At 46.0% G+C, this 24,668-nt stretch overlaps 1 protein-coding gene across 1 annotated transcript; it reads right to left on the bottom strand.

Annotated features, from left to right (window-relative positions):
- Positions 1-1,289: 1,289 nt before the first annotated feature.
- On the bottom strand, positions 1,290-24,668 carry LOC139311669 (zinc finger protein 493-like). The gene is made up of 8 exons (XM_070936146.1): positions 24,237-24,668; positions 23,260-23,862; positions 22,888-23,002; positions 22,701-22,768; positions 20,918-21,047; positions 16,377-17,956; positions 12,286-12,372; positions 1,290-2,129 (listed from the first exon to the last, which is right to left on the bottom strand). Exons 2-8 carry the CDS (start codon positions 23,671-23,673, stop codon positions 1,395-1,397), a joined length of 3,129 nt encoding a protein of 1,042 aa, XP_070792247.1. The 5' UTR covers positions 23,674-23,862; positions 24,237-24,668; the 3' UTR covers positions 1,290-1,394.

Raw genomic sequence — 24,668 nt, 5'->3', positions numbered from 1 at the left:
TGGCAGCGCTAAGGCTACCCAGAACCCTGTCCATGTCCTCGGGAGTCACATGGTCAAACTCCTTCCAGATAACACACTCAGGACCCACCTCCATCACCCCATCTGAACCTACCCAATCGGAGTCCAAGCCTTCCCGAATGTGAGCGATTTTATCATGCAGGTATTGCACAAAATCATCAGCCCTACCCTGCAAGGGGTCTTCCCGCGCTCCCAAATGAAATAGGGAGTGGGTCACCTTAAACAGGGCGGCTGGGCGGTTATCTGCAGACGCAACAAGAGTGGAAAAATAATTAGATTTTGCTGCTCTTATCGCCACTAGGTAGATCTTAATATGAGACCTCACCAGTGTTCGGTCAGATTCGGAACAGCTGGCCCTCCAATCGCTCTCCAGGCGTCTTTTCCGGCGCTTAATCTCTCAGCTCCTTGGAAAACCAGGGAGCCAATTGGGATCGGCACCGGGTCAGAGGCTGCAAAGGCATGACCTGGTCTAAAGCTCCAGTGGCCGCCCTATCCGAGGCGGCCACCAGTTCTTTAGTTGAGTCGTGAGCCAGAGCCTCAGGGAATGGCCCAAGCTCCATCAGGAACCTATCCAGATGCATCAGGCACCTGGGACGGAACCAGCTAGTTGGTTCCATCTGCCTGCGGCGGAGGGTAGCGGCTCGAAAGTCTACCCTGAGCCCTCGGCTGATGGAATGCGCAGAAGCCTGGTAGGCACATTTCAACGAGGGGAACTGTTGAACATGGAAAAAAGAAGAGAACAGGAGGATTCGCAAGATCTGTTCAACTTCATCAATGATTTAGGCAAGGGAATAAAACAGGAACTCATTAAATTTGCAGACAAGACCAAACTGACAAGAATACCAACACTCCAGAAGATAGGCTCAAGATACAGAAGGATCAACAGATTGGACCCCATCTAAGAAAATGAAAAACAATATTTGAGAAATGTAAGGTTCTTTATTTAGGAAAGAAAAACTAAATACATAGGCATAAAATAGGTGATACCTGGCTCAACAGTAGAAAGTGCAACGGGGATCTTGGAGGCCTAATGGACAATCACTTAAACACGAGTCAGCAGTTGCCAAAAAACCCAACTCAATCATAGCTTGCATTAAGAGGGATAGAATCAAGACCACATGAAGTGTTAATACAGCTTTACAATGCCTTGCAAGACCGCACTTGGAATATTGTCAAAGTTGGCTCCTTATGGGTCTTCCGCCTCTGTGAATGACCCAGGGTGCCCAAGTTCAGCTTGTTGAATTTCTCAGGCAGCCGCTCCAAGATCTGGTTGCGGAGCACGCTCTGGTATTTCCACTCCACAGATTCGCTCAGGTCTATGGCTTCCATCTTTCCACACTCCATGCATTTATACGGCTTCTCTTGTGTGGATCATTTCATGGGAAGCAAGATAGTGGCATTGAGCAAGTCTTTCCACGCTGCATGCATTTAAATGGCTTTTCCCCTGTGTGGATCTTTCTGTGGTTAGCCAGTCCACCGCTCTGAGCAAACCTGTTTCCACACTCCATGCATTTAAATGGTTTCTTCCCTGTGTGGATCATCTTATGAGAAGTAAGAGTACTACTCTGAGTAAACATCTTTCCACACTCCATGCATTTATAGGGCTTCTCCCCTGTGTGGATCATATTATGGGAAATAAGACTACTTCTTCGAGAAAAGGTCTTTCCACACTCCATGCATTTGTATGGCTTCTCCCCTGTGTGGATCATCTTATGGGAATTAAGTGTACTTTTATGAGCAAAGGTCTTTCCACACTCCATGCATTTAAATGGTTTCTCTTCAGAGTGGATCATCTTATGGTAAGAAAGATTACATCTTTTAGCAAAGGTCTTTCCACACTCCATGCATTTAAATGGCTTCTCCCCTGTGTGGATCATCTTATGGGAATTAAGTGTACTTCTATGAGCAAAGGTCTTTCCACACTCCATGCATTTAAATGGTTTCTCTTCTGAGTGGATCATCTTATGGTAAGCAAGATTACCTCTTTGAGCAAAGGTCTTTCCACACTCCATGCATTTAAATGGTTTCTCTTCTGAGTGAATAATCTTATGGGAAGCAAGATACCTGCGTTGAGCAAAGGTCTTTCCACACTCCATGCATTTATAGGGTTTCTCTCCTGCTGCTTGGAGGGACTGGGCTGCATAGGCTACAGGGGATTCTGAACACAGTTTCTCCCCAGTGTGAATCCTTTCTTGGGAAGTAAGTTGCCAGCTTGTTCCAAAATGTTTTCCAGATTCCAAACATTCATAAGGCTCCTTTTTTGTGTGAATCACTTTTTCAGATGTAAAGAAGTTATTTCCAAGAGAATAAATGAATGTCCCATTGTAATTTTGTCCATTGTATCCTATAGCATCTTTTCCTTTGTTTTGGGTTAAATAGTCTTCATTTACACTTTTCCCAATATATTTTTTCCTTATTTTCTCTTGTTGGGCAAGAAAGTCTTGCATTGGAGCATCAGTGGAATATGAGTTATCCTGATTCCAATTATTTGACTGGCTTCTCTCATGGCTTTCGAATTCCATTCGAAATCCAAACTTCTCTGTTTCATCTTTAGCATTGGTCACTTGGAACAGTTCACAGGAATCTTGATTCTCCTGCCCATTATTACCTTCAAAGGAAAAGAGAAATGAAAATGATAACACGGTTAGAGAAAAAGATCAAACTGTAGGAAGTCAGCGAATATTCTTCTGAATGTTTCCAAAATTCCATTATGTTGTATTTTGCATGCTTACAGTGGTGTGATATAGACATGATGATTTCTATATTCATGAGTCATGAAAGCTTTGAAAATATCTAGAAAATACCTTTCTTTACAATTATCTATCTATATATATATGCAAATCCCACTCAAAGTCAGTTTTGAGTTAAGGAATAAGCTTGGCTTGTAAACGCTCTTTGCGCCAAGACTGGAAAGGCTGGGAGGCTCAAGAAAGGCTATTTCACTGCTCAAAAGTCTCATTGGCTTACAAGGATTCTTTGGCCAGATGTGGTCCTGTTGAGGCCCGCCAGTGGCAAGTGGAGCTGACAGCAGATTCGTACAGTGAGGAGGTTGGGGAGGAACATGGACCAGTCCTGGATTCTAGGGAAGGCTCTGATGAAGGCTCTGCGTCGGAGGCAGAGAGGGGGCCAGGGCTGAATGCCAGTTATTAGCTGCCTTCAAAGTCAGACATCAGTTAGCCAGACGAACAGCTGGAGCCTGTTCCCACTGTGCACATGTGCAGAGTTGCCAGACAAAGGGAACAGCTAAAGAACAAGGGTTGACTTCGGAGTAAGGCCACAGGTGGACGATGACTAGCCCCTTCTAGAGGAAATAAAAGAGGAGCGAAAGGGGAGTGGAGTTTGCAGGAGACAGTTACTGTATTTTTCGGAGTATAAGATGCTCCGGACAATAAGACACGCCTACCTTTTTTGGGGAGGAAAACAAGAAAAGAAAAATCTATCTCTTCCTCCCAGCAATTTGCCTCTGCAGGAAACAGCCTGTTTCATTTTCATTTTCATCACAGCCTGATTAGCACAAGCAACTGATTGTCGGTTGGATCGGCCTCACCTGTTTCAAGCTGCAGGGATTGCCATAGCCTATTGCCGCCTCCGTGCACCTCATTTTCTGGGGTGCCGGAAGGTGGGCGGGACTACATTCGGTGTATAAGACGCACCCAAATTTTCATCCTCTTTTAGGGGGGGAAAAGTGAGTCTTATACTCCAAAAAATATGGTAGTTCCCCTAATTGGTTTGTGACTCTCAGAAACTCCTTGCCCGGTTTTGAAGATATCGGCCTGACATCTCTCCAAGCCAGATAAGGTCTGTTACTGTAAATTCTCCCTTGAAAGACTTTGTTGAGTGTGAATGAGAGAAATTCACAGTAACTTAATAAAAAGGGTTTTTTGTTGGGATAAGGAGTCTGCTTCGTGGTTTGGTAACGCCTAGGCCAGAAAAGGTACACGCCTCAGTTAGCAGAGAACAGAGGCCTAAACTACCTTAGTGCCAGATCACGCAGGTTCAGTAGTGCAAGGTCTCATTCTACTGGTCCCACACTATAGAACTTTAGGCCTGAGTTTTCTACGAACTGAGGACTGCACAACATAAAATAGAATAGAATAACAGAGTTAGAAGGGACCTTGGAGGTCTTCTATTCTAACCGCATGCTTAGGCAGGAAACCCTATACCATTTCAGACAAATGGTTATCCAATCTCTTCTTAAAAACTTCAAAAATCCAGAACACACACAGAATCATCCACATCATACACTGAAAGAAAGAGCGCCCAGCCGCAGCATCCATGTGTGCAGCCATCTCTTTGGGCGATTCTTTTCTCCTTGATTAGTTTCTACACATTGCTTCTTGTCCTACCCTCAAGTGCTTTGGAGAATAGCTTGATTCCCTCTTCTTCTTAATGGTAGCCTCTGAAATATTGGAACACTCTGAGTCATGGCGGGAGCAGCGGCAGCGAGCTCCCAGCACTTTTTCCAGTAGCAGAAAAAAGTTCTGAGGGGAAATCCTCGCTCACCTTTCGCCTGACGCTTTGATTCACCACCGCCCCACTGCCTCTTTGAGCTCCAGAGGTTGAAACGTGAGTGAGGATTCCCCCTCACAACGTTTTCCTGCCACTGGAAAAAGTGCTGAGAGCTCACCCCTGCTGCCGCCCGGAGCTCCAAGCGGGGGCGGGGGGGGCTGCAACGCCAGCAGCTTCGGGAGATGCTAGCCCGGTGAGAAGGGGGGGTCAGCTCAGCAAGCTTCGCAGCAGCATGAAGCGCTGCCAGCAGGCGTGGGAAGGCATTCTGGGACGCCCTGCAACCCCTGAGACCGCCTGGCTGCAAAAGCCACTCTGTGCCCAGAGGAGGAAGCCCCCCCCCAGTCGCCTCCTCAGCAACGGCCCCAGCACTCTGCGCTCCCCTGCCAAGGCCGATGGGAATCGTGGTTGGCCTGGCGGCCCCATTCCCTACCACCCCTCCCCGGTGGACACCGCTCACCTGGGTCAGCTGCTCCTCTCAGCAGACGGGCTGAAAAGCTTGCCAGGCTGCCCCCCCCAAGCTAGAGTCTCCCGAAGCCGCCAGAGTTGCGCAGGTGAGGCGGCGCAAGCATCGGGCGGGGTGAGCAACCGGCGACAGGGGGACCGGTACGGGGATGTGGCCAGTCAGCCATCGCTACCAGTTCTCTGACCTCCAGGAAATGGCCACCACCAGTACTAGCGAACAGTGCAAACCGGCTAAATACTACCTCTGATGAAGATGTTGAAGAGTACTGGGCCTAAGAGAGAGACTTGGGCAATCCCACTGCATACTTCCCTCCATGTAGATGCAGTTCCATTGAGAACTACATGTTGAGTGTGATTGGTTTGTCAGTTACAAATCCATGTGATGGTGATCGGGGGTAAAGTCTTTGAAAACGAAGAGGCCTTCCCTCTGTTTGCAAAGCCTTTTGCCCGGGATCTCATGCAGACCTCAGTTAGCAGAGAACAGAGGCCTAATGTACTATAGTACGAGATCACACAAGATCAGTAGTGCAAGATTTCTCATCACTTTAGCCCTATGTTTTTTGAAAATGTACCAAAGCAGGCAAAGGAACCGATGGCTCGCTACATCGTCGCAGGGTGGGGTGGGGGAATAAGTAGGGCGAATGTTGCAGTGCCTCTACTGTCATTCATAACTGTGGATGGCCGTAGTGGTGCAACATTCGTAATTTTAGGACTGGGTCTAAAGTATTGAGGGGAGCTAAATCATAACTTCAAATGGTCGCTAAGTGAACTGTCATAACTCCGGGATTACCTATGTCCTAGGATACACTGAGTCACATTGGCCTGACCATAAAAGTTCTGTTCTCACACAATTTTGGGAGGTTTCAGAGGACAAATGACAACACATTCCTCTCAGTTGACCTCCAGAGGACACATAAGGGCACACCTCATTCAAAGAAAGAATTTAAACAAAGAGACATTGACCTCTTCCCTTCATTGGAGTACGAGAAGGCCAGATCGTTTCCTTCTCCCTCCAAGGAAATAATATTGGATTAGTGATTTTTTAAAATAAAAAAACTAACTATAATCTGTCTTCTTGAGTTCTCTGATTGGGGACTAGAAAACTCTTACCCAGAGAGACCACGTTCCTATGGTTTTCAAGCATGACTTCAGAATGCAGCGCTTTTTGGTCAGGATCCAGCTGAGACCATTCCTCCTCAGAGAAATACACAGCCACCTCCTCGAAGGACACAAGACTCTCCTGAAGACGGAAAAAAGAACAGAACAGGAGGATTTGCAGTATCTGATCATCTTAATCAATGATTTAGACAAGAGAATAGAAGGGGAAGTCCTCAAATTTGAAGATAAGACTAAATTGACAGGAATAACAATACTCCAGAAGATAAGCTCAAAATATAGAAGAATCGACAGATTGGGCCTCATCTAACAAAATGAAAATCAATGGTGTATAATACTTTGGTAAGACAGGACTTGGCATCCAGTATTGGTTACTACGATGTAAAAAACATCTTGAGACTTTAGAAAGAGCAACCAAAATGATTAAGGTCCTGGAGGCTAAAACATAAAAAAAGGTTGCTGGAATTGGGTATATCTAGTTCAATGAAAAGAAGAACGAGGAGTGAGATGGTAGCAGTTTTGCAATATCTAAGGGGCTGCCACAAAGAAGAGGAGTCCAACTTATTCTCCAAGGCACCTGAAGGCCTTGGACAAGAAGCAATGGATTGAAACTAATCAAGGAGAGAACTAATGTGCAACTAAAGAGAAATTCACTGACAGTGAGAACAATTAATCAATGGAATGACTTGCTTCCAGAAGTTGTGGATACTCCCATACTGGAGGAGTTTAAGAAGAAATGGGACAGCCATTTATCTGAAATATTATAGGGCTTCCTGTCTGAGAAGATGGTTGGACTAGATCTCCAAGATCCCTACCAATTCTGTTATTCTGGTCCATCGTTCCCAAATTCCCAAAGCAAAGATTTGCACCAACTTAAATGGCTGTGTGTCACACAAGTCCTAAATTTAGGTGAGAAAATGGACAATTCACCAAATTTGTTTGACTGAAGAAATATTTGGGGCAACTTATATCAAGCTGATTGTTCTGCAGAACTTTCAGTGCCTTTCAGTACAGTAATCCCATCTCTGGTTCAATTTATCTATCACCCTATCATTTATTGATCTAGTAGTCTGAGCTATTGGCTGAATGGGAGAACCAAAGAAGAGAAAATTCTCTGCGAAGTCCATTTCTAAACCTTTGCAAAGTGGGAATGTTTGATCTCCTAATCCAGGCACAAATCAGAGGATTGGAAATTATTTTGTAGCCCAAAGTACTGTGATTGCATGCTCTGTGTGGCCATTCTCTTTGGATTTTAAAATTCTGCTTTATTTTTTAATATGATTTGCTTATCTTTTGAATGACTGGTCATAAATAAGGCTTTTTAAAAATGGTAAAGTGGCAGTGTGAGTAATTAGTTATTTTTCATTAGCCTTGCACAACTCCAAATCAAATAATTGCAAAAAGAATGGGTCTCTAGCAGTTACTACCACTGTGATACGTTTATTCCTACCACTTGAAGCACTTTTAAAAAATTACTTCTTGTAAATTCATAGTTGCAGGAGTACCTACCAGAACCAGTTAACTAGTGGTCTTTGAAAAACATTTCCTAACCAGAATCTGTGGACAGAAATGACAAACCATTGTGTCCCAGTAAGAGTCTACAGAGGAAGCTATGCTGGTTGAGAGCAACTTGAACCTGCAATCATGCTGTCCATGTCGCACAGGAACATAAAAAGAATCCAGTCCAAACAAGGGAGGGAAATAGAAGGAGAGCCAACTCTGCACACCCGCTTCACTTCTTGAAGGAAAGGAGAATGGAAATCTAATAATGTTTCCCTTTCTTACTTGATTTGGAAGTTCAACCAGTGTCTGATCTCCAACGTAAAAACCCGAAAACTTCATGCTTTGTTTCTCTGTAAGAAATAAATGATTTCAAAATGCATATTTAACAAATTAAGAGAAGGTATACTACAGAAGAGAATAAGGTAAGACAGATGGGATCTCTCTGGGAAATCAGAGAATGTTCGATTACCTCCCGAGGTGTCCTGACTTTGATCTTCCCAAGGGGTCCTCCTGAAAAATAGGTCCTGAGGGGAATTTGATGGATTCTTCTTTCTCTCAGGATCTTTGATCTCCACAGTACAGCCCTTCAAATAGGAGGAAGGATGGAAGAAGCAGAAGTAATATACATCACATGACATGAAGTGCATTCTTATATTCGGAATTCAACCTCAAAGCCCCAATATCCATCAGTGACGTTGAGTGAGAAAACAATGGAACAATATCCTACAAGAATTGATGGGATATAGTCACATATTATGAATGTCAGAGAAGTTTGGGAAGGAGGGGTGAAGCATTCGAACACATTTTTTATTCCCTTCTGGGCACCCTAGTGTCTCACCTGCAACTCCACCTGCTCCTTCTGCTCCTCCACCTGGCTCAGGAGGAAGCCTTCAGCCAGGGCCACCGCCTGGGAGCTGGTCTCTGCTCCACACTCCCGCACCCAACCCTCCATCTCTGGGGGTAGAAGGAACAGGAGCTGCTCCAGAACCACCAGATCCAACATCTGGGCTTTGGTGTGCTTTTCTGGTCTCAGCCATCGCCTACTAAAATCATGGAGTCGGCTGCAAAGTCCTCGGGGACCTTCAGCCTCCCAGTATTGGAGGAACTTCCAGGGCTGAACTTGTGAAGGGAGGATGGTTTCCTCCTCCAGGATCTCCTGCCCAGTCCTTGTCCAGAGCTTCCCCCCCTTCCCAGGCTGAGCAGCTGAAGGGCCTTTTCCGCTTCCCTCCTTTCCGAAAGGTTGTGTCTCCATCCTTTCTCTGTCCTGCAGAGCAACTGCAAATGGCTCCAAGGACTCTGGTGGGTCTCCAGATGCCTTTTCCTTCACGGGACCATTTCTGGTGCTCCACGACTGATCCCTCCAAGTTATTCCTCTCTTTTTTTTCCCCAGCAAGAGAAAATTTTGGTTAGCAAGGATTTCATAAGGTTTCGACTTTGTGTATCTGAGATGGAAAGAAAAATAAATACCAAGAATTAGAAATTGAATTCAGCCACTGAACTCAACCTGCCCTGAACCCCAAAAGACTCAGCCCAGCGCAGGGCCGAGAAGAAGGGAGCTGGAGAGGCCGCCCCACTTCTTTCCCCCTCCGGAGACAGGGAGCCTGGTGCGAATCCTGCCTCCTCCTCGCCAGACTTCTCTCCTCTCCTGCTGGGCCTCCGCAAGGCCGACCCTCCCCTCCCCCCACTCGGGCTCTCCCTGGACACGGGGCAGCTGGGGAGCATGGGACCCGGAGGTGAGCTGGAGGAGGGCCGGGTAAGGGTCTCTCCCTCCTCCGCCTCCCTTTTCCCACGGAAGAGCCCCCAACTCACCAGGGGCACGTCTGGATCTCCCCCCGCCAGACTCTCCCACAGGTCCTCCGCCTCCTGCGGAGCGCCAGGGGTTAAGGAAAGCAAGCGCGGCCTCCTAGAGCAGCAAGGTTGTGTGACGTCATTTCCTTCCAAGCCTCCTCTACAAAGGCAGCCGTGTCTTTCGCCCTCCAGTGGCCCAATGGGGAAGCGCCTGGTGTTCCCTTCTCTTGGCAGAAGGCGCCCCCTAGTGGATTTTCCCTAAATTTACAGGATTCCCTGAAAAGGGCGGGAAAGAGGAGCGCATCTGAGGGAAGGGCAGGGATGATGGGCATGGGAGTAGGAGAAAAGGCCCCTTTCAATGCCTCCCTGCACAAGAAAAGCTTTTTGGTCTCCAGAGGCAGCAATTCCGCCATTTCCTCTCCTTCCTGTCCAGGAACCGTCTGTGGAGGCTTCAAAAGGGTCCAAATCCTGTCAGAAGAGAAGAACCAGGAGGCTCTCTGGGAAACACAGCTTGGGTCTTGTTAGCCTGAAGTGGAGAAAGCTGGGACACAGGAAGGGAAGCCACCATAAGGAAAATTATTGTTTTCTATTTCTTTAATTCAATACATACAGATGCCCTTCCCAAATTATTCCCTCAGCCTCACAGCAAACGGGGGAAGCAGAAAAGGCAGAGACCCCTCCAGCCTCTTCGGATGAACACTCCGGGTCACCCCGTCTCTTGTACCCGCGGAAAGACTGTGAAGGAAAACAAAAAAGAAAAAAAGTTCCAAAATGGAGGGAAAGCTGAAATCCATGGATATTCCAGAAATTTTACCTCATGATGAGGCCCGGCCGCTTGAGGTGGCTCTTCCCACTTGTGCGCATGCTCCCAGCCCTGCCACAGCCAGCCAGGGTGTTGCGAGAGAAGGTGGAGGAGGATGCACTCGTTCCTCAGCCAGCTCGGATTATCAAAAACTTGCCAAGAACAACAAAAAGGAGTAGCGAAGAGCCCCAAGAAGAGTTTCCTGGGCGTGCACGTGCTCGCACACACAGACATACACACACAGAGACAGACAGAGAGACATAGAGAATCACATACAGAGAGAGAGGGAGAGGGAGAGGGAGAGGGAGGGAAAGACAGAGAGACAGATACAGATAGAGGGGGAGAGAGATACAGAGAGGGGAGATAGAGAGGAGAGGAGGAGAGAGACATAGATACAGAGAGGGGAAAGGGGTCGAGAGATACAGAGGAAGAGAGAGGCGGAGAGGAGAGATACAAAGAGTGGGGAGATGGGAGAGAGACAGAGAGGGGAGAGATAGATGGAGAGAGAGAAAGACAGATACAGAGCTGGGAGACAGAGACATAGATACAGAGAAGGGAGAGAGGGAAGATGGGGGAGAGAGAGATAAAGAGTGAGAGAGGGAGAGAGAGACAGAGATACAGAGGGGGAGGAGAGAGGAGAAGGTAAAGGGAGTGGGGGTTGTTCCCGGTGGGTTGTTTATTAATGACTGGTTGTCTGCCCTAATGAACTGCTAGGTAGGCATGGCTAAAGGGTCATGAGACTGGGGGGAATGAGTGACATGGAGTTGGCCACGCCCACCCAGGTTTTGTGGCACCCAGTGGTTTTTTTCCTATGGGAAATGGGTCCAAATGGCTCTTTGGGTGTTTAAGGTTGCAGACCCCAGGTTTACTGTGATAGTAATTTTTAGTGCAATGAAGAGAATTGCAGCAGAGTAGATGCGCAGGACAGTGCTCAGCAGCCTGAATGTAGTGGCGGGGGAAGTGGCGTGGTTACAGTGGCAGCCTCTGAGGAAGGAGCCCTGGCAGGCTGGTGGCAGAGGAGTGCTCCATAGATCTGGGCCTCCCCCCTCCCCTGTCAAGCAGGAGCAGACCAGCAGGGCAGCCGAAGCAGTGCTGTCAGGAGGATGAAGAGCCCCCATAAGTCACTCGTGCCAGTTGCTGCGAGTGGTGAGTGTGTCAAAAGCGGGATTCCCCTGTCATCCATATGTTTTGGAAGGGAGATATTTAAAAATCCTGCAGAACTTGCAAAACCCAGCACGGGCAATAGCAGCTGTGCCTTCCCCCTTCCAAAACATGCCAGGATGTGATCTAAATAAGACCTGGCTTGAACTGCTATTGAAACGCCTCCTGGCTCTTTCCCAAAGGGACGGTGGCTGTTCTCTACATTTTGCCGCCTTTCGCAGTGCAAGGGGCGGCAAGTGAGTCCCACTTTTTCCTTTCAACTGCTGCAGGCGGCATTGGCAGCAGGCAGAGGCATGGGACAAGACACTCCGTATCCAGCAGCCGTTGCAAGCATTTTTCAGGCAGCTGCTGCAGTAACACTTTGAGAAAGAGCTGGAAAGAGTTTCAATAGCAGGTCAAGCCAGGTCTTATTTAGATCACATCCTGGCATGTTTTGGAAGGGGGAAGGCACAGCTGCTATTGCTCGTGCTAGGGTTTGCAAGTACATTTGCACAATGTGTGTCCCGAAAGGTCTTGGGAGAGGCAGGTGAGCCCCTTGTCCTTAGCTTTTCACCTCGCTTTTTCTCGTCTGCTTCAGCCCAGCCTAGCCCTCCATCCAGCAGTTAAGGATAAGGGACTCATCTGTCTCTTCACGAACAATCTCAGGAAACACAGCATGCGAATGAAAAGATAGTGTGTTTCAACTTTCAACTTTCCATGCATTTATACAGCTTCACCCGTGTGGATCATCTTATGGGAAATAAGACTACCATTTTGAGTAAAGAGCTTCCCACACTCCATGCGTTAAAATGGCTTTTCCCCCGTACGGATCGTTTTGTGGATAGTAAGTTCATTGCTACGAGTAAATATTTACTTAGTGGATCCTTTTATGGGAAATAAGATTACTGTATCTTCTGAACCTGTTACCAGACTCTGCATTTGTATACCTTCTCTCCAGTGTGAATCCTTTCATGGGAAGTAAATTGTCTGCTTGTTCTAAAACATGCCCCACATTCCAAACATTTAAAAGGCTTCTCTTTGGTGTCAATCACTTTTTGAGATGTAAGGAACTTATTTCCATGAGAAGGAATGAATGTCCCATTGTAATTTTTTCCGTTGTATCTTCTTATAGCACCTTCTCCTTTGTTTTGGGTTACATAGTGTTCATTTACATATAATTAGTTTCACACTTTTCCCAATACATTTTTTCTTTATTTTCTCTTGTTGGGCAAGAAATTCCATTATGTTCTATGTACCACATGCCTACAGTGGTGTGATATAGACATGAGAACTGAAACAATTTTGAAACAAGTTCATTCCCCGGTGTACCTTGGAACAGCTGCTCCATGGCGTCTGTTTGGCAGGCAGGACTACCGCTCAGCCCGTTCTTCGATCCCAGTGATGAGATTTTGGGGTGAAATTCTTTGCTTGAAGCCTCCCCTTGGCTTGTAAACACATTTCGCGTCGACATTGGAAAGGTTGGGAGGCTCAAGAAAGGTTATTTCACTGCCCCAAAGTCTCATCGGCCTGCAAGGATTCTTTGGCCAGATCTAGTACAGGCCTCAGTTAGCAGAAAACAGATGTACTATAGCCTAATGTACTATAGTGCGAGATCACATGAGATCAGTAGTGCGAGATTTGCTTGCGGGGAATAGGTAGGGCAAATGTTGCAGTGCCCCTGCTGTCATTCGTAAGTATGGATGGCCGTAGTGCTGCAACATTCATAATTTCGAGACTTCGTCTAAAGTATGGGGGGAGGGGGAATCATAACTTTGAATGGTCACTAAGTGAACTGTCATAACTTGGGGATTACCTATACCATAGGATAGAGTCACATTGCATTAGGCCTTCGTTCTTCAATTGGTTTGGGAGAATGTTCTTCCATGGTCTGTTCATGAAAGATCTGTTCTCACACAATTCTGGGAGGTTTCAGAGGACAAATGACAACATGTTCCTCTCACATGACCTCTAGGGGACACATAAAAGCACACCTCATTCTTTTCAGCCTCCACAGATAAGTTCAAATAGAAATAAATTAGTGGACCAGAGGAATACTGTTGAGATAATTTTCTTGGCCTACAGTAAGGCATTGGATAAAGTAGACCATAACCTACTACTAGATAAAGTAGAAAAATGTGGGTTAGACAGCATCACCACCAGATGGATACATAAGTGGCTGACCAACCGCACTCAACGTTTAGTCCTCAATGGAACTGCAGCTACATGGAGGAAAGTATGCAGTGGGGTAGCCCAAGGCTGTTTTAGGCCCAGGACTCTTCAACATCTTCATCAATGACTTGGATGAGGGGATAGATGGGGAAATCATCAAATTTGCAGATGACACCAAACTGGCAGGAATAGCCAACACTTCAGAAGATAAGCTTAAGATACAGAAGGATCGTGACAGACTTGAACATTGGGCGCTATCTAACAAAATGAAATTCAATGCTGAAAAAAGTAAGGCTCTATATTTAGGCAAGAAAAACAAAATGCACAGGTACAGTATATGTGGTACCTTTCTCAATAGTAACTGTGAGAGGGATCTTGGATTCCTAGTGGACAACCATTTAAATATGAGCCAGCAGTGTGCAGCAGCTGCCAAAAAAGCCAACACAATTCTAGGCTGCATAAACAGAGGGATAGAATCAATATCACATGAAGTGTTAAGACCACTTTATAATGCCTTGGTTAGGCCACACTTGGAATAGTGCATTCAGTTTTGGTCGTCACGATGTAAAAAAAATGTTGAGACTCTAGAAAGAATGCAGAGAAGAGCAACAAAGATGATTAGGGGACTGGAGGCTAAAACTTATGAACAACGGTATGTATAGTTTAATGAAAAGGACCAGGGGGAGACATGATAGCAGTGTTCCAATATCTCAGGCATTGCCACAAAGAATAGGGAGTGAAACTATTCTTCAAAGCACCTGAGAGAGTAGAACAAGAAGCAATGGGGGAAAACTAATCAAGAAGAGAAGCAACTTAGAACTAAGGAGAAATTTCCTCAGTTAGAACAATCAGTGGAACAACTTGCCTCCAGAAGCTCTGAATGCTCCAACACTGGAAGTTTTTAAAAAGATGTTAGATAACCATTTATTTGAGGTGGTGTAGGATTGGACTAGAAGACTTCCAAGGTCCCTTCCAACTCTTATTCTATTCTATTCTAAATGGAAAAATACAGATAAGAAATGGCACAGAAAGAATCTAAGCAGAGACATTGACCTCTTTCCTTCCTTAGAGTACAAGAAGGCCTGATCCTTTCCTTCTCCCTCCCAGGAGACAATATCTGATTATTGATTTTTTAATTTAAAAAAAAATATAATCTGTCTTCTTGAACTCTTGGATTCAGGATAAGAACACTCTTACCGAGAGAGACCACATTCCTATAGTTTTCAAGCATGACTTCCGAATGCAGCGCTTTTTCGTCAGGATCCAGCTTAGAGAATTCCTCCTCAGAGAAATACACAGCCACCTCCTCAAAGGACCACAGCTGTGATATAAGGATATCTGCAAGAGGGACCTAAAGGCCCTGGGAATGGACATTAACAACTGGGAAACCTTGACCTCCAACTGTTCAGCTTGGAGGCTAAAGACGCAGCATGGCCTTCTCCAATTAGAGGCGACACTTGTTCAGTAGGCTGAGGCAAAGAGACAGTCCCGGAACCAGCAAAATCTGGGGGCTGGGCAGGGGACAGAATGTATCTGCCCTCAGTGTGGAAGGGATTGCCACTCTCGACTTGGTTGAATCTGAGCTTGTCGAGTCGTGAGCCAGAGCCTCAGGGAATGGCCCAAGCTCTGTCCGGAACCTATCCGGATCCATCAGGCACCTGGGACAGAACCACCTAGTCGGTTCCGTCTCCCTTCGGCGGAGGGTAGCGGCTCGAAAGTCTAGTCAAAGGAGTGATCTGACCATGATAAGGGATTGATGGCTATATCCTCTGTTTCTAGATCATTCAGCCACTGACCAGAGACAAAAATCAAGTCCAGAGTGTGTCCCCCGTGTGAGTAGGACCTTGAACTAACTGGGTCAGGTCCATGGCCGTCATGGAAGCCATGAACTCCCGAGCTGCCTCTGACATTTCACTGACAGATGGCAGGTTGAAATCCCCCATGACCATAAGTCTGGGGGTATCCACCGCCACCTCGGCTATTACATTGAGCAGCTCGGGCAGGGCTGCCGCTACGTGGCAGGGAGCCAGGTACGCAATCAGCAAGCCCACAAGGAGGGACTCACATCCGGCTATCTGAGGTACAGTGGCCTCCCTCGGACAAAGACTTTCCTTTATAATAGCCGCCACCCCCCCGCCCCTACCATGAGCCCTCGGCTGATGGAAAGCACGGAAGCCTGTTGGGCACATTTCAAGGAGGGGAACTGTTGAACACAGAAAAAAGAAGAGAACAGGAGGATTCGCAAGATCTATTCAACTTCATCAATGATTTAGGCAAGGGAATAAAACAGGAACTCATTAAATTTGCAGACAAGACCAAATTGACAGGAATACCAACACTCAAGATATTTGGTATTGATAGAAGATAGGCTCAAGATACAGAAGGCACAACAAATTGGACCCCATCTAGGAAAATGAGAAACAATATTTGAGAAATGTAAGGTTCTTTATTTGGGAAAGAAAAACTAAATACATAGGCATAGAATAGGTGATACTGGCTCAACAGTAGAAAGTGCAACCGGGATCTTGGAGTCCTGGTGGACAATCACTTAAACATGAGTCAGCAGTTGCCAAACAACCCAACTCAATCATAGGCTGCATTAAGATAGAATCAAGACCACATGAAGTGTTAGTACAGCTTTACAATGTCTTGTAAGACCGCACTTGGAATATTGTCAGTTGGCTCCTTATGGGTCTTCTAGCCGCTCCCGATCTGGTGTGAATGCCCCAGGCTGCCCAAGTTCAGCTTGTTGAATTTCTCAGGCAGCCGCTCCAAGATCTGGCTGTGGAGCACGCTCTGGTATTTCCACTCCACAGACTCGCTCAGGTCTATGGCTTCCATCTTTCCACACTCCATGCATTTATACGGCTTCTCTTGTGTGGATCATTTCATGGGAAGCAAGATAGCGGCGTTGAGCAAAACTCTTTCCACACTGCATGCATTTAAATGGCTTTTCCCCTGTGTGGATCTTTCTGTGGTTAGCCAGTCCACTGCTCTGAGCAAACCTGTTTCCACACTCCATGCATTTAAATGGTTTCTTCCCTGTGTGGATCATCTTATGAGAAGTAAGAGAACTACTCTTAGTAAACATCTTTCCACACTCCATGCATTTATACGGCGTCTCCCCTGTGTGGATCATCTTATGGGAAATAAGATTAATTCTTCGAGAAAAGGTCTTTCCACACTCCATGCATTTGTATGGCTTCTCCCCTGTGTGGATCATCTTATGGGAATTAAGTTTACTTCTATGAGCAAAGGTCTTTCCACACTCCATGCATGTAAATGGTTTCTCTTCTGAGTGGATCATCTTATGGTAAGCAAGATTACCTCTTTTAGCAAAGGTCTTTCCACACTCCATGCATTTAAATGGCTTTTCCCCTGTGTGGATCATCTTATGAGAAATAAGATTATCTTTTCGAGCAAAGGTCTTTCCACACTCCATACATTTAAATAGCTTTTCCCCTGTGTGGATCATCTTATGGGACGCAAGATAACTGTGCTGAGCAAAGGTCTTTCCGCACTCCATGCATGTATATGGTTTCTCTCCTGTGTGGATCATTTTGTGGTATCTAAGTCCATTGCTATAAATAAAGGTCTTTCCACACTCCATGCATTTATACGGCGTCTCCCCTGTGTGGATCATCTTATGGGAAATAAGATTACTTCTTCGAGAAAAGGTCTTTCCACACTCCATGCATTTGTATGGCTTCTCCCCTGCGTGGATAATCTTATGGGAATTAAGTTTACTTCTATGAGCAAAGGTCTTTCCACACTCCATGCATTTAAATGGTTTCTCTTCTGAGTGGATCATCTTATGGTAAGCAAGATTACCTCTTTGAGCAAAGGTCTTTCCACACTCCATGCATTTAAATGGCTTTTCCCCTGTGTGGATAATCTTATGGGAAGCAAGATACCTGCGCTGAGCAAAGGTCTTTCCACACTCCATGCATTTATAGGGTTTCTCTCCTGCTGCTTGGAGGGACTGGGCTTCAGGGGATTCTGAACACAGTTTCTCTCCAGTGTGAATCCTTTCGTGGGAAGTAAGTTGCCAGCTTGTTCCAAAATGTTTTCCAGATTCCAAACATTCATAAGGTTCCTTTTTTGTGTGAATCACTTTTTCAGATGTAAAGAAGTTATTTCCAAGAGAATAAATGAATGTCCCATTGTAATTTTGTCCATTGTATCCTATAGCATCTTTTCCTTTGTTTTGGGTTAAATAGTCTTCGTTTACACTTTTCCCAATATATTTTTTCCTTATTTTCTCTTGTTGGGCAAGAAAGTCTTGCATTGGAGCATCAGTGGAATATGAGCTATCCTGATTCCAATTATTTGACTGGCTTCTCTCATGGCTTTCGAATTCCATTCGAAATCCAAACTTCTCTGTTTCTTCTTTAGCATTGGTCACTTGGAACAGTTCACAGGAATCTTGATTCTCCTGCCCATTATTACCTTCAAAGGAAAAGAGAAATGAAAATGATAACACGGTTAGAGAAAAAGATCAAACGATAGAAAGTCAACGAATATTCTTCTAAATGTTTCCAAAATTCCATTATGTTGTATTTTGCATGCTTACAGTGGTGTGATATAGACATGATGATTTTTATATTCATGAGACATGAAAGCTTTGAAAATATCTAGAAAATACCTTTCTTTACAATTATCTATCTATCTATATGCAAATCCCACTCAAAGTCAGTTTTGAGTTAAGGAATAAGCTTGGCTTGTAAGCGCTCTTTAGAGGTGTGAAAGGGGAGTGGAGTTTGCAGGAGACAATTACTGTATTTTTTGGAGTATAAAATGCTCCAGACTATAAGACACGCCTACCTTTTTGGGGGAGGAAAACAAGAAAAGAAAAATCTACTTCTGCCTTCCAGCAATTTGCCTCTTTGCAGCAAAAAACCTGTTTCATTTTCATTTTCATCACAGCCTGATTAGCACAAGCAACTGATTGTCGGTTGGATCGGCCTCACCTGTTTCAGGCTGCAGGGATTGCCATAGCCTATTGCTGCCTCCGTGCACCCTGTTTTCTGGGGGGCCGGAGGATGGGCGGGGCTACATTCGGTGTATAAGATGCACCCAAATTTTCATCCTCTTTTAGGGGGGGGAAAGTGAGTCTTATACTCCGAAAAATACGGTACTTCCCCTAATTGGTTTGTGACTCTCGGAGACTCCTTGCCCGGTTTTGAAGATATTGGCTTGACAGCTTTCCAAGCCAGATAAGGTCTGTGACTGTAAATTCTCCCTTGAAAGACTTTGCTGAGTGTGAATGAGAGAAATTCACAGTAACTTAATAAAAAGGGATCTTTGTTGGGATAAGAAGTCTGCTTCGTGGTTTGGGAACAATTAGGCCAGAAAAGGTACAGGCCTCAGTTAGCAGAGAACAGAGGCCTAAACTACCCTAGTGCCAGATCACGCAGGTTCAGGAGTGCAAGCTCTCATTCTACTGGTCCCACACTATAGAACTTTAGGCCTGAGTTTTCTATGAACTGAGGACTGCACGAGATAAAATAGAATAGAATAACAGAGTTAGAAGGGACCTTGGAGGTCTTCTATTCTAACCGCATGCTTAGGCAGGAAACCCTATACCATTTCAGACAAATAGTTATCCAATCTCTTCTTAAAAACTTCAAAAATCCAGAACACACACAGAATCATCCACATCATACACTGAAAGAAAGAGCGCCCAGCCGCAGCATCCATGTGTGCAGCCAGCTCTTTGGGCGATTCTTCTCTCCTTGATTAGTTTCTACACATTGCTTCTTGTCCTACCCTCAAGTGCTTTGGAGAATAGCTTGACTCCCTCTTCTTCTTAACGGTAGCCTCTGAAATATTGGAACACTCTGAGTTATGGCGGGAGCAGCGGCAGTGAAAAAGTGCTGAGAGCTCACTCCTGCTGCTGTCCGCCGCTTGGAGCTCCAAGCGCGGGTGTGTGTGTGTGTGGCTGCAACGCCGGCGGCTTCAGGAGATGCTAGCCTGGTGGGGAGGGGGGGGTCAGCCCAGCAAGCTTCGCAGCAACATGAAGCGCCACCAGCAGGCGCAGGAAGGCATTCCGGGACGCCCTGCTACCCCTGAGACCGCCTGGCTGCAAAAGCCACTCTGTGCCCAGAGGAGGAGGAAGCCTACCACAAGTCGCCTCCTTAGCAACGGCCCCACCACTCTGCGCTCCCCTGCCGAGGCCCATGGGAATCGTGGTCGGCCTGGCGGCCCCATTCCCTTTCACCTTCCCCGGTGGACACCACCCACCTGGGTCAGCTGCTCCTCTCAGCAGATGGTCTGAAAAGCTTGCCAGGCCGCTCCCCCCACCCAGGCTAGAGTCTCCCAAAGCCGCCAGAGTTGCGCAGGTGAGGCGGGGCAAGCATCGGGCGGGGTGAGCAACCAGCGATGGGGGACTGGTTTGGGGACGTGGCCAGTCAGCCATCGCTACCAGTTCTCTGACCTCCAGGAAATGGCCACCACCAGTACTAGCGAACAGTGCAAACCGGCTAAATACTACCTCTGATGAAGATGTTGAAGAGTACTGGGCCTAAAACAGAGACTTGGGCTATCCCACTGCACACTTCACTGCATCTACACTATGTAGATGCAGTTCCATTGAGAACTACACGTTGAGTGTGATTGGTTTGTCAGTTACAAATCCATGTGGTGGTGATCGGGGGGAAAAGTCTTTGAAAATGAAGAGGCCTTCCCTCTGTTTGCAAAGCCTTTTGCCCGGGATCTCATGCAGACCTCAGTTAGCAGAGAACAGAGGCCTAATGTACTATAGTACGAGATCACACAAGATCAGTAGTGCAAGATTTCTCATCACTTTAGCCCTATGTTTTTTGAAAATGTACCAAAGCAGGCAAAGGAACCGATGGCTCGCTACATCGTCACAGGGTGGGGTGGGGGAATAAGTAGGGCGAATGTTGCAGTGCCTCTACTGTCATTCATAACTGTGGATGGCCGTAGTGGTGCAACATTCGTAATTTTAGGACTGGGTCTAAAGTATTGAGGGGGGTAAACCATAACTTCAAATGGTCGCTAAGTGAACTGTCATAACTCCGGGATTACCTATGTCCTAGGATACACTAAGTCACATTGCATGAGGCCTTTGTTCTTGAATTGGGAGAATGTATTCTATAGCCTGACCATGAAAGTTCTGTTCTCACACAATTTTGGGAGGTTTCAGAGGACAAATGACAACACATTCCTCTCACATGACCTCCAGAGGACACATAAGGGCACACCTCATTCAAAGAAAGAGTTTAAACAAAGAGACATTGACCTCCTTCCTTCCTTGGAGTACGAGAAGGCCAGATCGTTTCCTTCTCCCTCCAAGGAAATAATATTGGATTAATGATTTTTTAAAACAAAAAAACTAACTATAATCTGTCTTCTTGAGTTCTCTGATTGGGGACTAAAAACTCTTACCCAGAGAGACCACGTTCCTATGGTTTTCAAGCATGACTTCCGAATGCAGCGCTTTTTGGTCAGGATCCAACTGAGACCATTCCTCCTCAGAGAAATACACAGCCACCTCCTCGAAGGACACAAGACTCTCCTGAAGACGGAAAAAAGAACAGAACAGGAGGATTTGCAGTATCTGATCATCTTAATCAATGATTTAGACAAGAGGATAGAAGGGGAAGTCCTCAAATTTGAAGACAAGACTAAATTGACAGGAATAACAATACTCCAGAAGATAAGCTCGAAATATAGAAGTATCGACAGATTGGGCCTCATCTAACAAAATGAAAATCAACGGTGTATAATGCTTTGGTAAGACAGCACTTGGCATCTAGTATTGGTTACTACAATGTAAAAAAGATCTTGAGACTCTAGAAAGAGCAACCAAAATGATGAGGGTCCTGGAGGCTAAAACATATAAAAAACGGTGCTGGAATTGGGTATATCTAGTTCAATGAAAAGAAGAACTAGGAGTGAGATGGTAGAAGTGTTGCAATATCTAAGGGGCTGCCATAAGAAGAGGAGGCCAACTTATTCTCCAAAGCACCTCGGGGCGGGACAAGAAGCAATGGATGGAAACTAATCAAGGAGAGAACTAATCTGCAACTAAAGAGAAATTTACTGACAGTGAGAACAATTGATCACTGAATGACTTGCTTCCAGAAGTTGTGGATGCTGCAATACTGGAGGAGTTTAAGAAGAAATGGGACAGCCATTTATCTGAAATATTATAGGGCTTCCTGTCTGAGAAGATGGTTGGACTAGGAGATCTCCAAGATCCCTACCAATTCTGTTATTCTGCTCCACTGTCCCCAAAGCAAAGATTTGCACCAAGTTAAATGGCTGTACGTCATACAAGTCCTAAATTTAGGTGAGAAAATGGACAATTCTCCAAATTTGTTTGACTGAAGAAATATTTGGGGCAACTTTTATCAAGCTGATTATTCTGCAGAACTTTCAGTGCCTTTCAGTAAAGTAATCCCACTTCTGGATCAACTTATCTATCGTCCTATCATTTATTGATCTAGTAGTCTGAGCTATTGGCTGAATGGGAGAACCAAAGAAGAGAAAATTCTCTGCGAAGTCCATTTCTAAACCTTTGCAAAGTGGGAATGTTTGATCTCCTAATCCAGGCACAAATCAGAGGATTGGAAATTATTTTGTAGCCCAAAGTACTGTGATTGCATGCTCTGTGTGGCCATTCTCTTTGGATTTTAAAATTCTGCTTTATTTTTTAATATGATTTGCTTATCTTTTGAATGACTGGTCATAAATAAGGCTTTTTAAAAATGGTAAAGTGGCAATGTGAGTAATTAGTTATTTTTCATTAGCCTTGCACAACTCGAAGTCAAATAATTGCAAAAAGAATGGGTCTCTATCAGTTACTACCACTGTGATACGTTTATTCCTACCACTTGAAGCACTTTTAAAAAATTACTTCTTGTAAATTCATAGTTGCAGGAGTACCTACCAGAACCAGTTAACTAGTGGTCTTTAAAAAACATTTCCTAACCAGAATCTGAGGACAGAAATGACAAACCATTGTGTCCCAATAAGCGTCTACAGAGGAAGCTATGCTGGTTGAGAGCAACTTAAACCTGCAATCATGCTGTCCATGGTGCACAGGAACATAAAAAGAATCCAGTCCAAACAAGGGAGGGAAATAGAAGGAGAGCCAACTCTGCACACCCGCTTCACTTCCTGAAGGAAAGGAGAATGGAAATCTAATAATGTTTCCCTTTCTTACTTGATTTGGAAGTTCAACTAGTGTCTGATCTCCATCGTAAAAACCCGAAAACTTCATGCTTTGTTTCTCTGTAAGAAGTAAATAATTTCAAAATGCATATTTAACAAAATAAGAGGAGGTATACTACAGAAGAGAATAAGGTAAGACAGATGGGATCTCTCTGGGAAATCGGAGGAGCTTGGATTACCTCCTGAAGTGTCCTGATTTTGATCTTCCCAAGGGATCCTCCTGAAAAATAGGTCCTGAGGGGGATTTGATGGATTCTTCTTTCCCTCAGGATCTCTGATCTCCACAGTGCAGCACTTCAAATAGGAGGAAGGAAAAAAGAAGCAGAATTAATGTACATCACATGACATGAAGTGCATTCTTATATTCGGAATGCAACCTCAAAGCCCCCAATATCCATCGGTGACGTTGAGTGAGAAAACAATGGAACAATATCCTACAAGAATTGATGGGATATAGTCACATATTATGAATGTCAGAGAAGTTTGGGAAGGAGGGGTGAAGTATTCAAACGCATTTTTTATTTCTTTTTGAGCTCCCTAAAGTGTCTCACCTGCAACTTGACCTGCTCCTTCTGCTCCTCTGCCTGGTTCAGGAGGAAGCCTTCAGCCAAGGCCACCGCCTGGGAGCTGGTCTCTGCTCCACACTCCCGTACCCAACCCTCCATCTCTGGGGGTAGAAGGAACAGGAGCTGCTCCAGAACCACCAGGTCCAATATCTGGGCTTTGGTGTGCTTTTCTGGTCTCAGCCATCGCCTACTAAAATCATGAAGTCGGCTGCAAAGTCCTCGGGGACCCTCAGCCTCCCAGTATTGGAGGAACTTCCAGGGCTGAATTTCTGAAGGGAGGATGGTTTCCTCCTTCAGGATCTCCTGCCCAGTCCTCGTCCAGAGCTTCCCCCGCTTCCCAGGCTGAGCAGCTGAAGGGCCTTTTTCGCTTCCCTCCTTTCCAAAAGGTTGTGTCTCCATCCTTTCTCTGTCCTGCAGAGCAACTGCAAATGGCTCCAAGGACTCTGGTGGGTCTCCAGATGCCTTTTCCTTCACGGGACCATTTCTGGTGCTCCACAACTGATTCCTCCAAGGGATTCCGCTCTTTTTTCTTCCCCCAAGAGAAAATTTTGGTTAGCAAGGATTTCATAAGGTTTCGACTTTGTGTATCTGAGAGGGAAAGAAAAATAAAATACCAAGAATTAGAAATTGAATTCAGCCACTGAACAACATTTACACAACCTCCCCGGAGCCCCAAGAGACTCAGCCCAGCGCAGGGCCTGGAAGGAGGCAGCTGGAGAGGCCGCCCCGCCTCTCTCCCCCTCCGGAGACAGGGAGCCTGGTGCGAATCCTGCCTCCTCGCCAGGCTTCTCTCCTCTCCTGCTGGGACTCCGCAAGGCCGACCCTCCCCTCCCCCCACTCGGGCTCTCCCTGGACACGGGGCGGCTGGGGAGCATGGGACCCGGAGGTGAGCTGGAGGAGGGCCGGGCGAGGGTCTCTCCCTCCTCCGCCTCCCTTTTCCCACGGAAGAGCCCCCAACTCACCAGGGGCACGTCTGGATCTCCCCCCGCCAGACTCTCCCACAGGTCCTCCGCCTCCTGCGGAGCGCCAGGGGTTAAGGAAAGCAAGCGCGGCCTCCTAGAGCGTCAAGGTTGTGTGACGCCATTTCCTTCCAAGCCTCCTCTACAAAGGCAGCCGTGTCTTTCGCCCTCTAGTAGCCCAATGGGGAAGCGCCTGGAGTTCCCTTCTCTTGGCAGAATGCGCCCTCTAGTGGATTTTCCATAAATTTACAGGATTCCCTGAAAAGCGCGGGAAAGAGGAGCGCATCTGAGGGAAGATCAGGGATGATGGTCATGGGAGTAGGAGGAAAGGCCCCACTCAATGCCTCCCTGCCCAACAAAGGCTTCAAAATCTCCACAGGCAGCACTTTCTCCATCTTCCTCTCCTTCCTGTCAAGGAACCATCTGTGGAGATGG

The sequence above is a fragment of the Pituophis catenifer genome, unplaced genomic scaffold (assembly GCF_029215685.1).
Source record: "Pituophis catenifer annectens isolate HBS135680 unplaced genomic scaffold, rPitCat1.0.hap2 SCAF_2, whole genome shotgun sequence".
Taxonomy (NCBI): domain Eukaryota; kingdom Metazoa; phylum Chordata; class Lepidosauria; order Squamata; family Colubridae; genus Pituophis; species Pituophis catenifer.
The sequence above is the reverse complement of the archived record's forward strand: the minus strand, read 5'-3'. Positions and strand labels throughout refer to the sequence as shown.

Bases quoted from the DNA above. Each gene is read 5' to 3' on its own strand.
- LOC139311669 (XM_070936146.1), bottom strand. From the start codon at position 23,673: ATGGAGACACAACCTTTTGGAAAGGAGGGAAGCGAAAAAGGCCCTTCA. The intron at 23,003-23,259 runs GTGAGACACTTT...TCCTATTTGAAG, and splicing joins AGGAGCAGGTCAAGTTGCAG to TGCTGCACTGTGGAGATCAG. The intron at 2,130-12,285 runs GTATACAAATGC...GCAGCAGGAGAG, and splicing joins GGATTCACACTGGAGAGAAG to AAACCCTATAAATGCATGGA.